The sequence below is a fragment of the Saccostrea echinata genome, unplaced genomic scaffold (assembly GCF_033153115.1).
Source record: "Saccostrea echinata isolate AGI-Se365-2 ecotype Australia unplaced genomic scaffold, CSIRO_AGI_Sech_v1 ptg000003l, whole genome shotgun sequence".
Classification (NCBI taxonomy): Eukaryota; Metazoa; Mollusca; class Bivalvia; order Ostreida; family Ostreidae; genus Saccostrea; species Saccostrea echinata.
The window spans coordinates 12,640,256-12,654,977 of NW_026889752.1; the positions used below are offsets into that span (position 1 = coordinate 12,640,256).

At 33.3% G+C, this 14,722-nt stretch overlaps 1 protein-coding gene and 2 long non-coding RNA genes across 3 annotated transcripts in view; all 3 read right to left on the reverse strand.

Moving 5' to 3' along the window:
* Window positions 1-1,417: 1,417 nt before the first annotated feature.
* Window positions 1,418-14,722, reverse strand: part of LOC133178633 (uncharacterized) — a 44,118-nt gene continuing 30,813 nt past the window's right edge. Inside the window, exon 5 of the mRNA XM_061313359.1 lies at window positions 1,418-1,640. Coding sequence (XP_061169343.1) covers window positions 1,420-1,640 — 221 coding nt within the window. The 3' untranslated portion in view covers window positions 1,418-1,419. The remainder of the gene's footprint in view (window positions 1,641-14,722) is intronic.
* LOC133178884 (uncharacterized) lies at window positions 2,571-3,316 on the reverse strand. The gene is made up of 2 exons (XR_009720061.1): window positions 3,231-3,316; window positions 2,571-2,770 (listed from the first exon to the last, which is right to left on the reverse strand). It is a non-coding gene; the product is annotated as an uncharacterized LOC133178884 (long non-coding RNA).
* LOC133178885 (uncharacterized) lies at window positions 3,320-9,840 on the reverse strand. The gene is made up of 3 exons (XR_009720062.1): window positions 9,765-9,840; window positions 5,500-5,570; window positions 3,320-3,380 (listed from the first exon to the last, which is right to left on the reverse strand). It is a non-coding gene; the product is annotated as an uncharacterized LOC133178885 (long non-coding RNA).

Below are 14,722 nucleotides of genomic sequence, written 5' to 3' on the forward strand. Positions count from 1 at the left end.
ATCTCTGATGTTTTTAAATTGTGTTTTACCTTACTGTATTCATTTTTGAAAATCATTGGATAAAGAATTCAAATATTTGTAGTTTACTGCTTGTTGCGATTCTTTTGCGTTTCAGTATATTTATGTCTGTATAAATAACCATATAAAGCACGATTAAGTACGTTAGATATTTTTGAAAATGTACGTCGTTGATAGTTTCCTTGATTATGAAAACCATAATGCATAATGCATTTATGCAGGTGGCATGAAAACAAGTTTCAACCGGCGTTTTTTTTTAAATAAAATCGTCAGTGGATGTCAATATTACTGTTTAAACACAATGTCTTTACCCTGCCACTCAATATTGATATTTTTCTGGTGAATAACAAACCATGACATTAACTTCCAAATGAATCCATAATTGTATGATTCTTCAAGGCCACAAAATTTAAATGACATAACAAACTTTAACAAGGCGGAGCATCCCCTCGCAAAAAAAAAAAAAATAAATAAATCCTGTTTTAAACAAGCCAGAAAATGACATCGAACCCGATGTAAATCATTACTTCTGTTATGCACAAACTCGCTAACACACTCACTCACAAGTGCGTTACTATATCCCTCCTCAACTTCGTTGCGAGGGGATAGAGAACAGAAATAAATCTCAAAATATATAAATGTCCCTCATGCGGTCGGGTATCGGACAAGCAGTAAAACTTTTATAGTGGAGAACGAAGGTTGTGTTTTTTGTTTCTCTTTTTGTATAACGTAAAGGCTCATTTTTTTTTCATTTTACTTTCAAACATATATCATGTATAGATCTACGTCTACCGTTTTCAGGAAAAATTATGCATGACTGCGTTCGGGAGGTGGGGGGTGGATATTTGCTAGCAATAAGGAATCGCGCGGTTTAAAGTCTATGGGATTTTGCTGTAAACAATATTTTCTTACTTACGTTAACACAAAGAAGCTTCATATTGATAATGATATTCAACAGCATTCATGTAAACTTTGGTTGTATTTCTTTTTGGATCTAATATACGTAGTTCATAAGCAATACCACTAAAATAATTCATTCATTTAAAAGTAGAACATTTAATATTACATTTCTAATCAAATTTTTCATTGATCGAATCGTTCATAATAAGTGAAAAACGCATTTATTCCTTGGAGATAATATTAAAATATATAAGAAATTTAAATATGCAAGAAACCGCAACAGGAAACAGATGAACTGCAAATTTATTTTTCAACTGCATTGAAAATTAAAAAAAAAAAAAACTTCAGTTATTATCAGGAGAAAAACATGACCATTTCCTTTACTACAAGAAAAAATTAACACTTTGTTTTAATATGGGCCTAAAACAAACTTTGACACTTTTGATTTATAAAGCAATAATTTACATAAGTATTATTTCGCTATAGATAAGTAATAATAGATTAGATATTGCAATCACTGTAGACTTCAACTTCGCAGAGCTGTAAAATCTCCGGAACAGGGGAGATAATTTGAAGACGTACATAGCGCCCTCTACAATTTTCTTTACACGCCATATCCACCCTCTGATGGGACGTTCCGGGACCAGTAAAGAATCCACAGAAACAGGGGAAGGCCATGTTAGTTGTTCCCACGGTCACGTTCAAATCGTGCAAACGCCACTCTAAATAGGTCAGAAACAAAATATCTTATAAATGTTTGCATTAAAATATAATTGTCTAAATGTTTATCAAGAGCCAGACTGAGTCTTATTTCACTGGTTTAGTTTCTAATATTCAAACATCATGAAACATATATTTAATCATAACTACCAAATCTGTTTTTTTTTCTTCCTTTCTGTAGGAAATATATCACTGGGTGAAATAAACTATATGGAAACCACATGGAAACCTCATGTTTACATCATGTTTCCTAGTGGTTTCCGCAGCGGATGCCAGGTTATTCCGTCAAGTTTCCGTACCACGGAAACTACTACGCTCCGATTCCATAAGGTATCCCGAACCACGGAAACCTCAGGAAACCTGAAGTTTCCTGAGCCTCCATGTAGTTTCCCATAATGGGAAACCTGAAGATTCCACTGGTTTCCATAATTAGGAAACTATGTGGAATCGGAGCGTAGTGGTTTCCATGTAATGGAAACTCGATGGAATCCTCAGATTTCCCATGAACGGAAACTAGAGGAAACCTCGTGATTCCTCAAGTTTCCATGACTCAGGAAACTATATGGAATTGGAGCATAGCGGTTTCCGTGTGATGGAAACTTGGTGGAATTATCTGGTGTCTCATAAAAGGAAATTACAGGGAAACATCAAGATTCCCTTATTTTTCTGAGACGGGAAGCAATGTGTAATTGTGGTGTAATAGTTTCCATACCATGGAAACTACAGGGTAGATTGAGCATTTCAATTTCAAAAAATGATTGACAAGGAACTGGAAGCTCAAGGATCCCTGTATTTTCCATGGTTAATCTTTCTTGTCTAGAATGTGAAAAGAGAACAGCAGGTTTAAATCAAAATATATATTATTAATTTCCTTGGTAAACTGTGTTTTCTTTTCAAAATCTATCAAGAAAATGTATAAAAAGGAAAAAGCATTATCAAATCATATGTTTAATAATTCATTTGATGTGCAAAAACATTATTTGAAAATGATATCAAAATAAATAAAATCATATATCTTGGTACACAATGAAGTAGTCTTTCACATCTAAGTCCATTCATAAAAACTTCTTTAAATACTCTATACTTCTTTCAACATCAGCTTCCTTTGTATTTTCTTCACATCATCTGCGATCTGCAATATATTTTCATATAAAATTATTATTTGATGTAAGAATAGTATGCTTGAATATTATTTAGAAATCTTACAAGATCACTCAATGTCCTTTAATGTACCAATATCAGTGATTATAATTAGTTTCAGTCTTTAAATTTAATGACATGAAATCCGAATAATGAACATTACATAGTAAGGTTTTAAGCCAGATTAATATTAAAGCATGTAAGATTGAGAATATGACCATCTCATACATGTAGAACACTGCTTTTTAGTTGAGTGAATTGAAGAGAAATGTGGTCTGGACAAGGATATTACGAATTTTTTTTTTCTTATTGACATTTGACCTAGAAATTTTGTTAAAGATCACTAAAAACCCTTCATCCCATGGCACACAAGCAAGATCATACCAAGGGAGAAAAATTATGCTCTGGACAAGGACTTTAAATAAAGATATATAGTGTGTTTTGATACTGACCTTTGACCTTGATAATTGGTCCAAGGTCACTTTTTACCCTCCATCCACAGGCACTCTATGAGTTAAATTTGAGTGAGATTGGGCTAAGTGGAGAAAAAATATACTCAGGACAAGTGATATCAGATGGACAGACAGATCATCTCATGGCATCTGCTGAACAGGACCCTAAAAAAAAAAATGCACATACATGTTAAGCTATATCCATACAAGTCAATATGAATTCATCATATGTTGCATTGCATACACATGTTTTAATCATGTTTAATACCTTATGAACAAGCATTCTGAGAGTATTGCATTAGCAATACTAGTCCCCTACCGGCAAGTGTAATCTGGTTCCCGTTAAGAATTGAAAATGCCATAATTCCGTCAAAAATTAATGAAGCTGGACGAAATGCAAACTTGATCTATAACTAATCAAGGTAAAGCCACATACCAAAAATCAGCTCAATATCTACAAGCGTTTAGAAGAAAATTGCGGAAACCCTTAAAAATTGAAAAGGCCGTAATTCCGTCAAAAATCAATGAAGCGGAACGAAATGCAAACTTGATCTGTAACTCATCAAGATACACTCACATACCAAAAATCAGCTCAATATCTGCAAGCGTTTAAGAAAAAAGTGCGGAAAACCAAGTGGGACAGACTGACAGACAGACAGAGGGACAGACAGACAGACAGACAGACGGACAGACTCAGAGGAAACCTATAGTCCCCTCCGGTTTCACCGGTAGGGGACTAATAATTTCATATTGCATGTACACTCAGTTTACATGCAAATAATCTAAATTTCATCAAAACAACCAACATATCAGCCATTCAAGATTTAGCTAATCAACAGTAAATTTTTATTTTTCATTTTTGTCTTGTTTCATTTAACATATTTCAATGTTAGAAAGTTTTAGTAAGTTATAATATTTACTACATTAGCATAGCCATACAGTTGAACTTTGGCATCTTGAATACCACAGACATGTCGAAGTAATTTGGAAGTATTCTTTAAATATTTTACTCCTGATATCTCGAATCCTCAAATACATGTATCACAAAATAATTTTAATTGAACTTTGAACCTTGACAAAAGGACTCTTAAACAAATATTCATTAGGCCAAAAAAAATAATAGTCTTGTTTCCTGCTACCCGACCTACCCTATTTTTTTGCACCCGACCCTTAAGTTTTTTTTAAGTTTTGGAAGAAAAAAAATCGAGAATTTCCGGAATTTCATCGTTCTGTCACCATAATCAGTTTTCGTGTTAGCACGAAACAAGCATTTCATGAAATTCTTGTTTTAAATATGGACTTTCATAAAATACCACTTGAGTTGTGCATAAAAAGACATTAAATTCAATTTAAAAGACATTATTCACCTGTGACATGTTTAATTTTATCTTGTATTAGTTCATATCCAAAAAATGCTGTCAGAAAAAAAATTTAAAAAAATATAAAATAAAATAATTTTCCTACCTACCTACCCTATTTTTTTCAGGCTGGTAGCAGGAAACAAGACTATTATTTTTTGGGGCCTTATTCTTAAAATATAGTCTACAGGTTACAAAATTATAAGTTGCTCAACAATGATCATATCAATAATATCTGAAAGAGTTGATCATTTCCCCTTGGGGTGAAGGGGGGGGGGGGGGGAGGGGGCTTCCTCTGTACAATTTAAAATATCCTTACTTTGTGTCAACCTTGGTTAAAATTAGTGGTTCTTGAGAAGAAGTTGAAAATGTGAAAAGCTCACTGATGGATCGACAGTTTGATGGACAAAAGACAAAACAAAAGGTATCAGAAAAGTTCACTCGAGTTTTTAGCTCGGGTGAACTAAAATCCTCACTGCATGATGTATATTATGCTAGATATCATCCAGACTGAAAATTTTATAGAGAAGTGAAAAAGACTCCAAGCCATACAATTTCATAAGGCCAAACAAAAAAAAATATGTTTGTTTACTGCTACATGCTGAAATAAAATAGGGTTGGTAGGTAGATTAAGATGCATGTAAAAGTTAAACTGATGAATGAGTGACTTATGGATTTTTACAACGAAAAAAAATTTGGGTTGACTATTAGATATTGGGTCGGGGGGGGGGGGGGGGGGGGGGCAGGGGGGAGGGAGGGGTAACCATAAACAAACATTTTTTTTAGTATGCCTAACCTGTTGTAGTTTGCAGTTGGTAGTTCAACATTCCAATTAAAATTGGAATCAAGTTCTTTTCTTTTAATGCAATTGTCAAACATGCCTATTTATAATTGAATTTATTACCACTTACCACATGATCACATCTTGATTCATCATACATCTTTAGTTACTGGTTCTCCTTTAATGTCAATTTTCTTCTCTCTGAAAGAATATATTATGTACAGTTACTACACTGTATTGCATTCTGATTTCACTTATAAGACCAACAATAAACAACAGTCCTAGGGACCACTTTGCTCACCTGAGCACTTTGGGTAGGAAAAAACATAAATCAGTTCTGTATTTAAAAGTTTAAATATAAAAGTGGTTCGGGGGGGGGGGGGGGGGGGGGGGTATGAATTCTATACTTTCGAAGGATGCTTTTGAATTAATATGATACATATTAGCATTGCTGTTCTTAAGAAGAAAATTTTTATTGATATATTCCCTTTCTTCCTTTTTACAGTAAAACTCGGTTATAACGAAGTCACTGGGACCTGTGAAATTACTTCGCTATATCCGTGAATTCGCAATATCCTTTTTTGTACTAAATGAGTTTTACTGTATAACTATGATCCCGTTATGGCCCCTTTAGGCCATATAAATTTAAAATTTAGATTCTCATCCTAATTTGCTAAAAAATTGGGGCGGGTGGGCGGATTTTATTTTTTATTTTTTATAATTGAAAGTATCAACAAAACATACATACACGTAATTTTTACATTATGTTAATGCCAAATATGAATAGATTTTATTGTTTTCATATTCTTTTAAATATCTACAGAAGATTCTTGTTATAGAAAATTAAAAATATATATAACGTTAGTTTTATTAACAAATTATCAAGTACACGGATACGGCACACGCCAAACAAAATGAGGTGCTGATCCTAATAAATTGCATATGCATGTTTTCTCATCGGCCTTTTCCCAAATACCTTATAGTTTTACCAACAACTCCTGTTCTGTGTGATATACAGATATCACAGATTTACACTGTCCTGATACATTCAATCGTTCTTGAGACTTGACATGTTCGACATTAAAATATATCATATTTGCAAAACAGGATTGTGTAAATCTGTAAAATATTCTACTGAAAAGCCTAGGCCTGAACAGTTTTAAGATTTAACACTTCCTTAGCAATATTATTCTCTAAAGTCTTTGGACGACGTTTTATTTTTTTAATGCAAAATCACATACATCTGGAGATCGTTATTTAAAACTTGACCATGTGTATTTTCTTCGTCTGTTTTTACTTGATTAAAATCTCTTTAAAAACTTGCCCATGCCATTGATGGTATCTAGATGTGTTTATATGTTATTTTTGCTTTTCTGCCTTCTCTTTACTAACAAATTATCTTTTCCTTACATATTTAAACTGCTTTTATTGCTGATTTTTCTCCATTCTTCACATAGTTTTTTTGCTATAAATAGCGCCATGCGACTTTTAATACAGACAGGAGATAACTCTTAAATTTTGACCCAGATTCTTGCTGAATAAAAATACATGAAAATAATATGTTTGGCACCCAAAAAGCAAAATAAAAAACAATGGGGCGGGGCAGTTTGAGAGGGGCGAGCGGGGATGAGAATCTAAAGATTAATTTTACCTGGCCTTATTCTCCTGGGGAGGGAGGGGGAGTGTCATGATTTGAATAAATTGAATCTACATTACATCAAGATGCTTTTATATTATTATGACCAATTTTGACTATATTGGTCTTGATAAGAATTTTGAAGATCTTTCCTATGTATCAGTATTGTTAGTAAAATGTTGATCGCCGATTGTGGCCCCATCCTACCCATGGGGGTCATGATTTGAACAAACTTGCATCTACACTACCTGAAGATGCTTCCATATAAATATGACAAATCATGGCTTTGCTGTACTTGAATAGAAGAAATTTCTAAGATTTTTCCTATGTACTTTGATCCTTCATTGTAGCCCCGCCCTACCACGGGGGTCATGATTTGAACAAACTTGAATTTACACTAGCTGAGGATGTTTCAACATAAGTTTCATCTTTCCTGATACAGTGGTTCTAATGAAGAAGATTTTCAAAGATTTTATCCTATCTATTCCTACGTAAAACTTGATCATCAATTGTGGCCCCACCCTACACCCGGGGGTCATGATTTAAACAAATTTGAATCTACACTTCCTGAGGATGCTTCCAAATAAGTTTAATTTTTCCTGGCCCAGTGGTTCCAGAAAAGAAGATTTTAAATGATGCCATTAATTTTTCATTTATTTGTAATTATCTCCCCTTAGAAGAAGATATGGTCCTTCATTTAAATAAAGTTGAATCCCCTTTACCCAAGGATACTTTGTAGCAAGTTTGATTGAAATTGGCCCTGTGGTTCTTGAGAAGAAGATTCAAATGTGAAAAGTTTAAGACAATGACAGCGACAGACAAATTTTGATCAGAAAAGCTCTTTTGAGCCATTGGCTCGGGTGAGCTATGACTGATTTGTTTGATGCACTCCAAAAGATTCATCAAAATCACCCTACCCAATCATTTTTTTAAGTATTTTAATTTTACTTCATTTTTTTTTTTTTTTTTTGGTTTCAGGGAAATAAAGTTTGTTTCATTATAAAGTTGAGGTTTATAATTTCTCCAAGACACTTGTTTTAACGAGAGCAATAAATATTAAACCTGTCTAGCTGTCCAGTGTGTAATGAAACATCAATAAATTTCTAATTCTGTGTTTTTGTATGACAAAAAATCAATTTGTTAGATACTGCCAAAAAAAATCTACCTACCTACTTACCTATTTTACAAAATTTGGGTCGAAGTACACAGGGTTGTCCCTAAGAATTGAAATAGAAGGGGACATTTAAAACGTAGAAGGGGAACTGGGGTTCCTCCCTTACTGGGGAGTTTAGGAGGAATATCGAAATAACCGGGGGATAATTTACATCATTATAGTTGGGGAAATTTCTCGGCCCCCGGGTCTTAGAGACAACCCTGAGTACATCTGATCAAACAAAAGTATTTTTAATAATGGCCAAAACTTCAACAACTACCAGGGAGGAATAAAATAAACAAACAAAAATTTATCGTTATCATACAACATATATCAAACAAAAATTTCAAACAAATGAGGATTCAGTTATTTTTACCATTAGACTTCTATGATGTTGCGACCACCATCAATAACTGATGATTGTTACTCAGATGATTCATTTGCATTACTTGAAATACTATCAAAAATGATCAATATTTGTGTATCTTGTAGGCTTATTATTTTTAACATTTTCAGTGAATCTCTCAGCAGGTCACACATGAGAAATTTTGTCTTTTGAACAGTAAACTATTTCAATTTACAATCTATCACTAGATTGTTAAACAGTTGTTATATTATTATAGACAGTACTTACAAACCAATACATTTTCCATATACATATCATCATTATGCATATGAATAAGGGTTGTGTTATGACGTTGTAAGATGTATATGTACTCTAGTTACAGACAATCTATTTAAATTGTTCTAATGATCTAATATTATCTGCCAAATAAAGGCGGCTTACAATAGTCAGAACTCTTTCTTTTAACTGTTTAAATTTCCATCGATGATGAGGTGTCGGGTGGTTACGTTCCGATTCCGTGTTCGACCCACGTGGTTACGACCCAAGTGGTTTCGACCTACTCTAATGTATATCCCTACATGTGAATACCTGAGTACAGGGGTATACACTGTGCGGTAAACAAATGGATATTCGGTAGCTGTATATTGTATGGCTTCAGAGATGTACGTGTCAACAGGGGCCTATATACTAACGTTAGTATATAGGTCCCTGGTGTCAATAGGTAGTTGTTTCCGTATAATGTGTAGTCAACATGCAGTGAGAAGGTTTCCTAACATTTTTTTCTACTATCGCGGAGCATGGATGTTGATGAATTTGATTTAGTAATGAATTATATTTGAACAGTTTTCCATAAAAATTAATCAAATACTTCATCAAATGTACCGTGATTACATATGCACTGTCTAAACATTAATGTAGGTTTCTCCAAATTAAATTACATACGATAATTAACACAAATATACGCGGTCGATATAAAAAAAAATGTAGACGAAAAAATAAAATGTAAAACTGTTGAAAGTGTTAATTAATTTCGTTCGGAAGCAATTAATTGTTAATTAATTGCTTTGGAACGAAACCACTCGGGTCGAACATGGATTCGTGTCGAAACCACGCGGGTCGAACAAGTAGTCGGAACGTAACCACCCGCATTCGATGATGATGTCCTTCGTGAATAATCTGATAAGTTGAGATTGCGGACACTTTTTGTTTAAATATTGATGACTTAATCGTAATTTAGTAGGAGAAATAATTCATTTTTACCTTGTCGTTACATCATAAAAAGTTCCAGAAGTCCAAAAGTACAACAAGTTGCATTCCGAGAACACATGTATTCAAACCGGATATATGTTTGTCTGTATTAACAAAGAAACCATATTCGATACAAACATTATTATCCGATTTAACAACGAAAAAAAATTTCATACACTTTTCATTTATTTATAGAGAGAGAGAACTATTATAGTAAACATTCATTTTCATTAAAAAAATCTACAAAGGCGAAACGTTAACATACAACATACAGCATGGAAAAAGACAAATGTGGTGCCATTGGGCCTAACTATACAAAGTCTACTATCTATACATCTATGATTGAACGTAAAACACTAAATATTGTATAATTCAAGTTTCTCTTTCCGTTTTTTCAATGTGTAAACTAACATATTTAAAACTTTGATAACAAACTTTTCAAAATGGCGTCAAAACGAATGTGGTCTTCGATGGGAAAGATTTGTTCTGCCCAATGTTAGTATTATTTATCGTAAAAAGCATATAAAAATATACGTACACTAATCCTTGGTTGTTGATCATTGCATTTTTCATAGTTTTAAAGACACTGGGAGGCGAAAACATCGTTAACTTTCCACATTTGCACCTTACACCCAAGTCCATCTCCGTCTTGCTCAACTCCAAAAATGGCGCCTCGTGAAAATTGACCAATGAAATTAATGCCTCTGCAGAGCGATGCATTATGGGAAACGGAACCTGTTTACGTTAATTATGTTAGAGGGTAATAAAAGTTTTTATATATAATATAATTTCCCTATTACGGTGATTATGAGTTCATATTCTTTGTGAAGTTCTTCACTAATCATAGAAAGGGGGTGTTCCTCAATAAATTTGCTGATAATTAGTATACTATAGAAAACAAAGAGGTTTTTTGAGGGTGACCAGAGACATTTTATGTTTCTGGTGTGACCCCTCAAATTATTTGACTTGGGGGTTGGGGGTTGGGGCGGGGGGGGGGGGGGTTGGTACGTAGTGCCCATCCAAACAGAAAATGTCCGGTTACCCCCCCCCCCCACTACTTTTTCATTAAATTATTCATTATTCTGAATTCTGATTAATGTGTAATGTCACAACGAAAGATGTTAAACCTTTATACATGTATATATGTTTTAAAATTTGAAGCGTCAGAAAATGAATATTAGTTGAGGACCGTAGAAAATAGGGGGGGGGGGGGCATAGTGGACATGCCATACGTCCCTAAACATATTTTTTGCAGTATAGAAAACAAAGCTTATTTCCTGTTGCGCCCCTCAAAATAAACGTATGATGACTCTTTATCAGCTGTTTATTATTTTGTGACAAGAATGTTGTCCTTTGAAGTCTGCCGTAAATTTCGATCTGCATTTGGCATGCAAATGAACTACATGATATGTATACAGAACAGTATTTTATTTTTAGTGATGATGGAAAAGTTTGGTGTCAAAAATTGCTAGTTAGTAGAAGGAATCAGGGTATGTTAGATAGTATACACCAGTGAAAATCAAGACAAAATAATTTAATTACCAGCATGGACGGTTCAAGAATAATAAAGATTTGATGATTTTTTTTTTGTCCGGCTTTAGATACTATTTTGAACCCCCTCCTTTTTTGGTTTCGATTTTAGCCTGATATCAATAATAATCAGTGGACGAAATTGCTGGACTTTTTTCTATTTGCTATATTTTACTTCAAACATCTTTGCCTTTAGTTAAGGTAATTCTCACCGTTATAATGTATCAGAATTTTTCACATTAAGTTTGAAAATTGATTTATAGAAAAAGAGAGTAAACACAAGGTGAAAAAAACGAATCAATATCTAAGCAAAGGTAGGGAAAACAGTATTTTAATTTGGAAAACACCGGCCCGTAGAATGCGGGGGGGGGGGTGAAAGTAAATGGTTATGCTCTTCTTATTTTTTTCTTTTTTGTTGGCTTGTCAGATTTTTATGGAAGCCCCCCCCCCTTTTGAAACTGTTGCTACTGACCTGAAACACATAATTAAAATAAGCTCAGAATTATTGTAGGTAACCTACAATCATGTCCATTGCGTTCAGAATTTTAGTCGTGACTGGTAACAATTTGTCAATATTTGATCATCTGATTTGTTGGAAAATAATGCCCAGTGTATACTCGTTGATGTGCAGGGCTGTATATATATACGTGGCTTTAGCCGTTCAGCCAGTACCGCCCTGTATCTTTCATATATAACTTTTTTCTGGTAATTTCTGGTAAGGTTTGCTAGTTAAGAACTTTCTGGTAAAGTTTGTGCCCCAAACTGAAATTATACAGGCCTGTGGTTTGAGTAGACAGTTTTCAGTGCAGTTTTTTTTTAAGTAAGTAATGGTACATGTAGGGGTATAAAAATCAAGAAATGGACGACATGTATAAAGAAATGTTTGTACATGTACAAGTATTGACAATTACCACATCAGTACATTATACCTAAATATCGAAATAAACTATTTTCTCTCCATTTTTTGAAGGAGGGGAGGGGGCTTAAATTTGAAAGGGGTAACCTTCCGTTTAACATAATACACGATTTAAAAATATTAAGTTTTCGCTAGGCATCTACGTGTAAAACAATAATTTTTTTTCTTCAATGAATTGCCTTAGCATGCAGTTCTTCAGAAGACGTTGTTCTTAAGGAAAAGAAAATCATGATATATAAATATCATAGAGTTTTCTTTATTTAGAGCCAGCATTGGTCTTTGTGTACAAAATGGCTAAATTAAATATACGTGCATGTATGCATTTAAGACCAACATTATTGTAATTCCCTGCGAAAAATGAAGACATATCAGGGTCTGTGTACAGATATATATAAAAAATAAGTTATTTAGTTAACACTCATTAATTTTGTATATGAATATTATTCTGCTGTGTTATCTTATCAATGTCTTTGTAGAGGACTATATACGAATTTCACACAAAACATTAGTAATTTAGTTCTTATGTTGTATAATAGATCCACCTGCATCCTTTCTCATAAACAATTTGCGAATTAAGCAGGCAACAAAGTTGATAATTAATAATTCTTTCTATGTTTTCAACATTCAAAGTTTACATTGATGTCAAACAAGTACGATTCGTTATTTACCGATTAAGAAATTTTATTTCATTTATCTATGCACTTACAAATGTGTTTGAAAAAGAATTATGATTTAACACATAACGAGAATTTAGATTTATTCTAGACCGATAGAAAAGTATATATAATTTTTAAACGGTTAGGAAATTTTGTTTTTTAATCAGTAATGAAAAAATAAAATACAATTCTTTTTTTTCCTTCTCTCATTGAACATCTTAAAATTAATGTAGCTTATTCTATCAATATTCTCTGGTCTTATTGATAATTTAAATTATTTTTTTTTTTAAATCAAATCAATGGCCAGCAGTTATCACCTAAATTTAAACTGAGTTTGTGGAGACTATGTGTATGTACATGCTTGACCACAGCCCATTGTTCCCCTTAGGTAGAAAACCCTCTCAAATCACATAGAATATACAAAAAATACACAGTCGCAGGTGTCTTCGCGACAGGTGTCTCCACCTGTGGCACGTGAGAACAGGTGCCCGCGATTACAAGGGTTAGCGCAATGATTGAATTTTATCTGAACAGTTTACACTGATTTTTCTAAAATTAAAAGTTGTATTAAATCTTCTCTTACTACTAATTCCAATTCACGTGTCTTTATGAGTTTTACCGAGACTAAAATGTTAAAAAAATCTTTTATTTGTCACAGAATGTTCAATTTTATAACACAGAATTACACAAACAGTTTTTTTTTTTATTATTCTTTTGATACACGTTTCCAAAATGTCTGTTACCGGGAAAATAGGTGTAAACCACAGCATACGCATACGTGTTTTCCATATCTGGAAAACATGCAGGAAACTACAGGTTGATTGCTTCCATATCGGGAATATACGTGGAAACCACTACTGCATGTTTCCGCGGTTTCCCATATTGGGAAACTTACGGGAAACCACAGGTTGAATTGTTTCTATATCGGGAATCTACGTGGAAACCACTATGTGGTTTCCATAAAATGGAAACTATATGGAAACTACGATGTCACGATTCCCATATGTTTCCATCGGGTTTCCAAATTTGGGAAACCTGGCTTTTCATCCTGTGTATCACATCACAAGAATTTGTATTTATATATGTACACACGGTAGAAAGAACAAATTTACTGGCTTCATACAACGCAGTACAGTTAAGGTGCTAAATGGAAATATCGGTGAATTTTTTAGATAGAAAATACATTCTTTACAAGGATTGCGTTTCTTTTTAGGACTTTATTATTATCGGACAAATGCAATGTGGTTGAAAACTACATGTTGAGGACGATTAGATTTCTTATTTAGACTTGTCATGTGATGTGGCAGTCACGTGATTTTAGTAAATATACCTGAAGTATTGAGGTCATCTATAAATTCTAATATTGCAAGGGCATAACCAAGTTAAAAATCTAAGTTTAACATATAATCATTTTCAACACTCTTTGTAGTTTGTGAAAAGTGCTGCGAACCTATATAGATTCTACTATCTAATTGCTAAAATTACATTTGTTAGACCGTATGTTGAATATTTTGCTGGTCAAGTACATTAAATATAGATATAATTAATTGATTTGCAAGATTTCAACAGGTTCGCAGCACTTTTCAAATATCTTCATACTTCTTGAGTTTATGTGTAAAAGCTTGTCATAATTCATTGAGGGTATGCCCTTGCAATATATCGATTAATTACGACCCTTCTATTGCCCTTCAATGAATCTGCATACAAATATTCGAAAGTATAGCTTGTCTAGGGAATGTACGGGAAATATATAAATAAAATCATAAAATAAACATCGCATTCAAGTTAGTGGCCTCTTATATATCTACAATTTATATTTTATTTAATTACAAAATACATTTTTCATTGTATAAATATAACTTGATCCG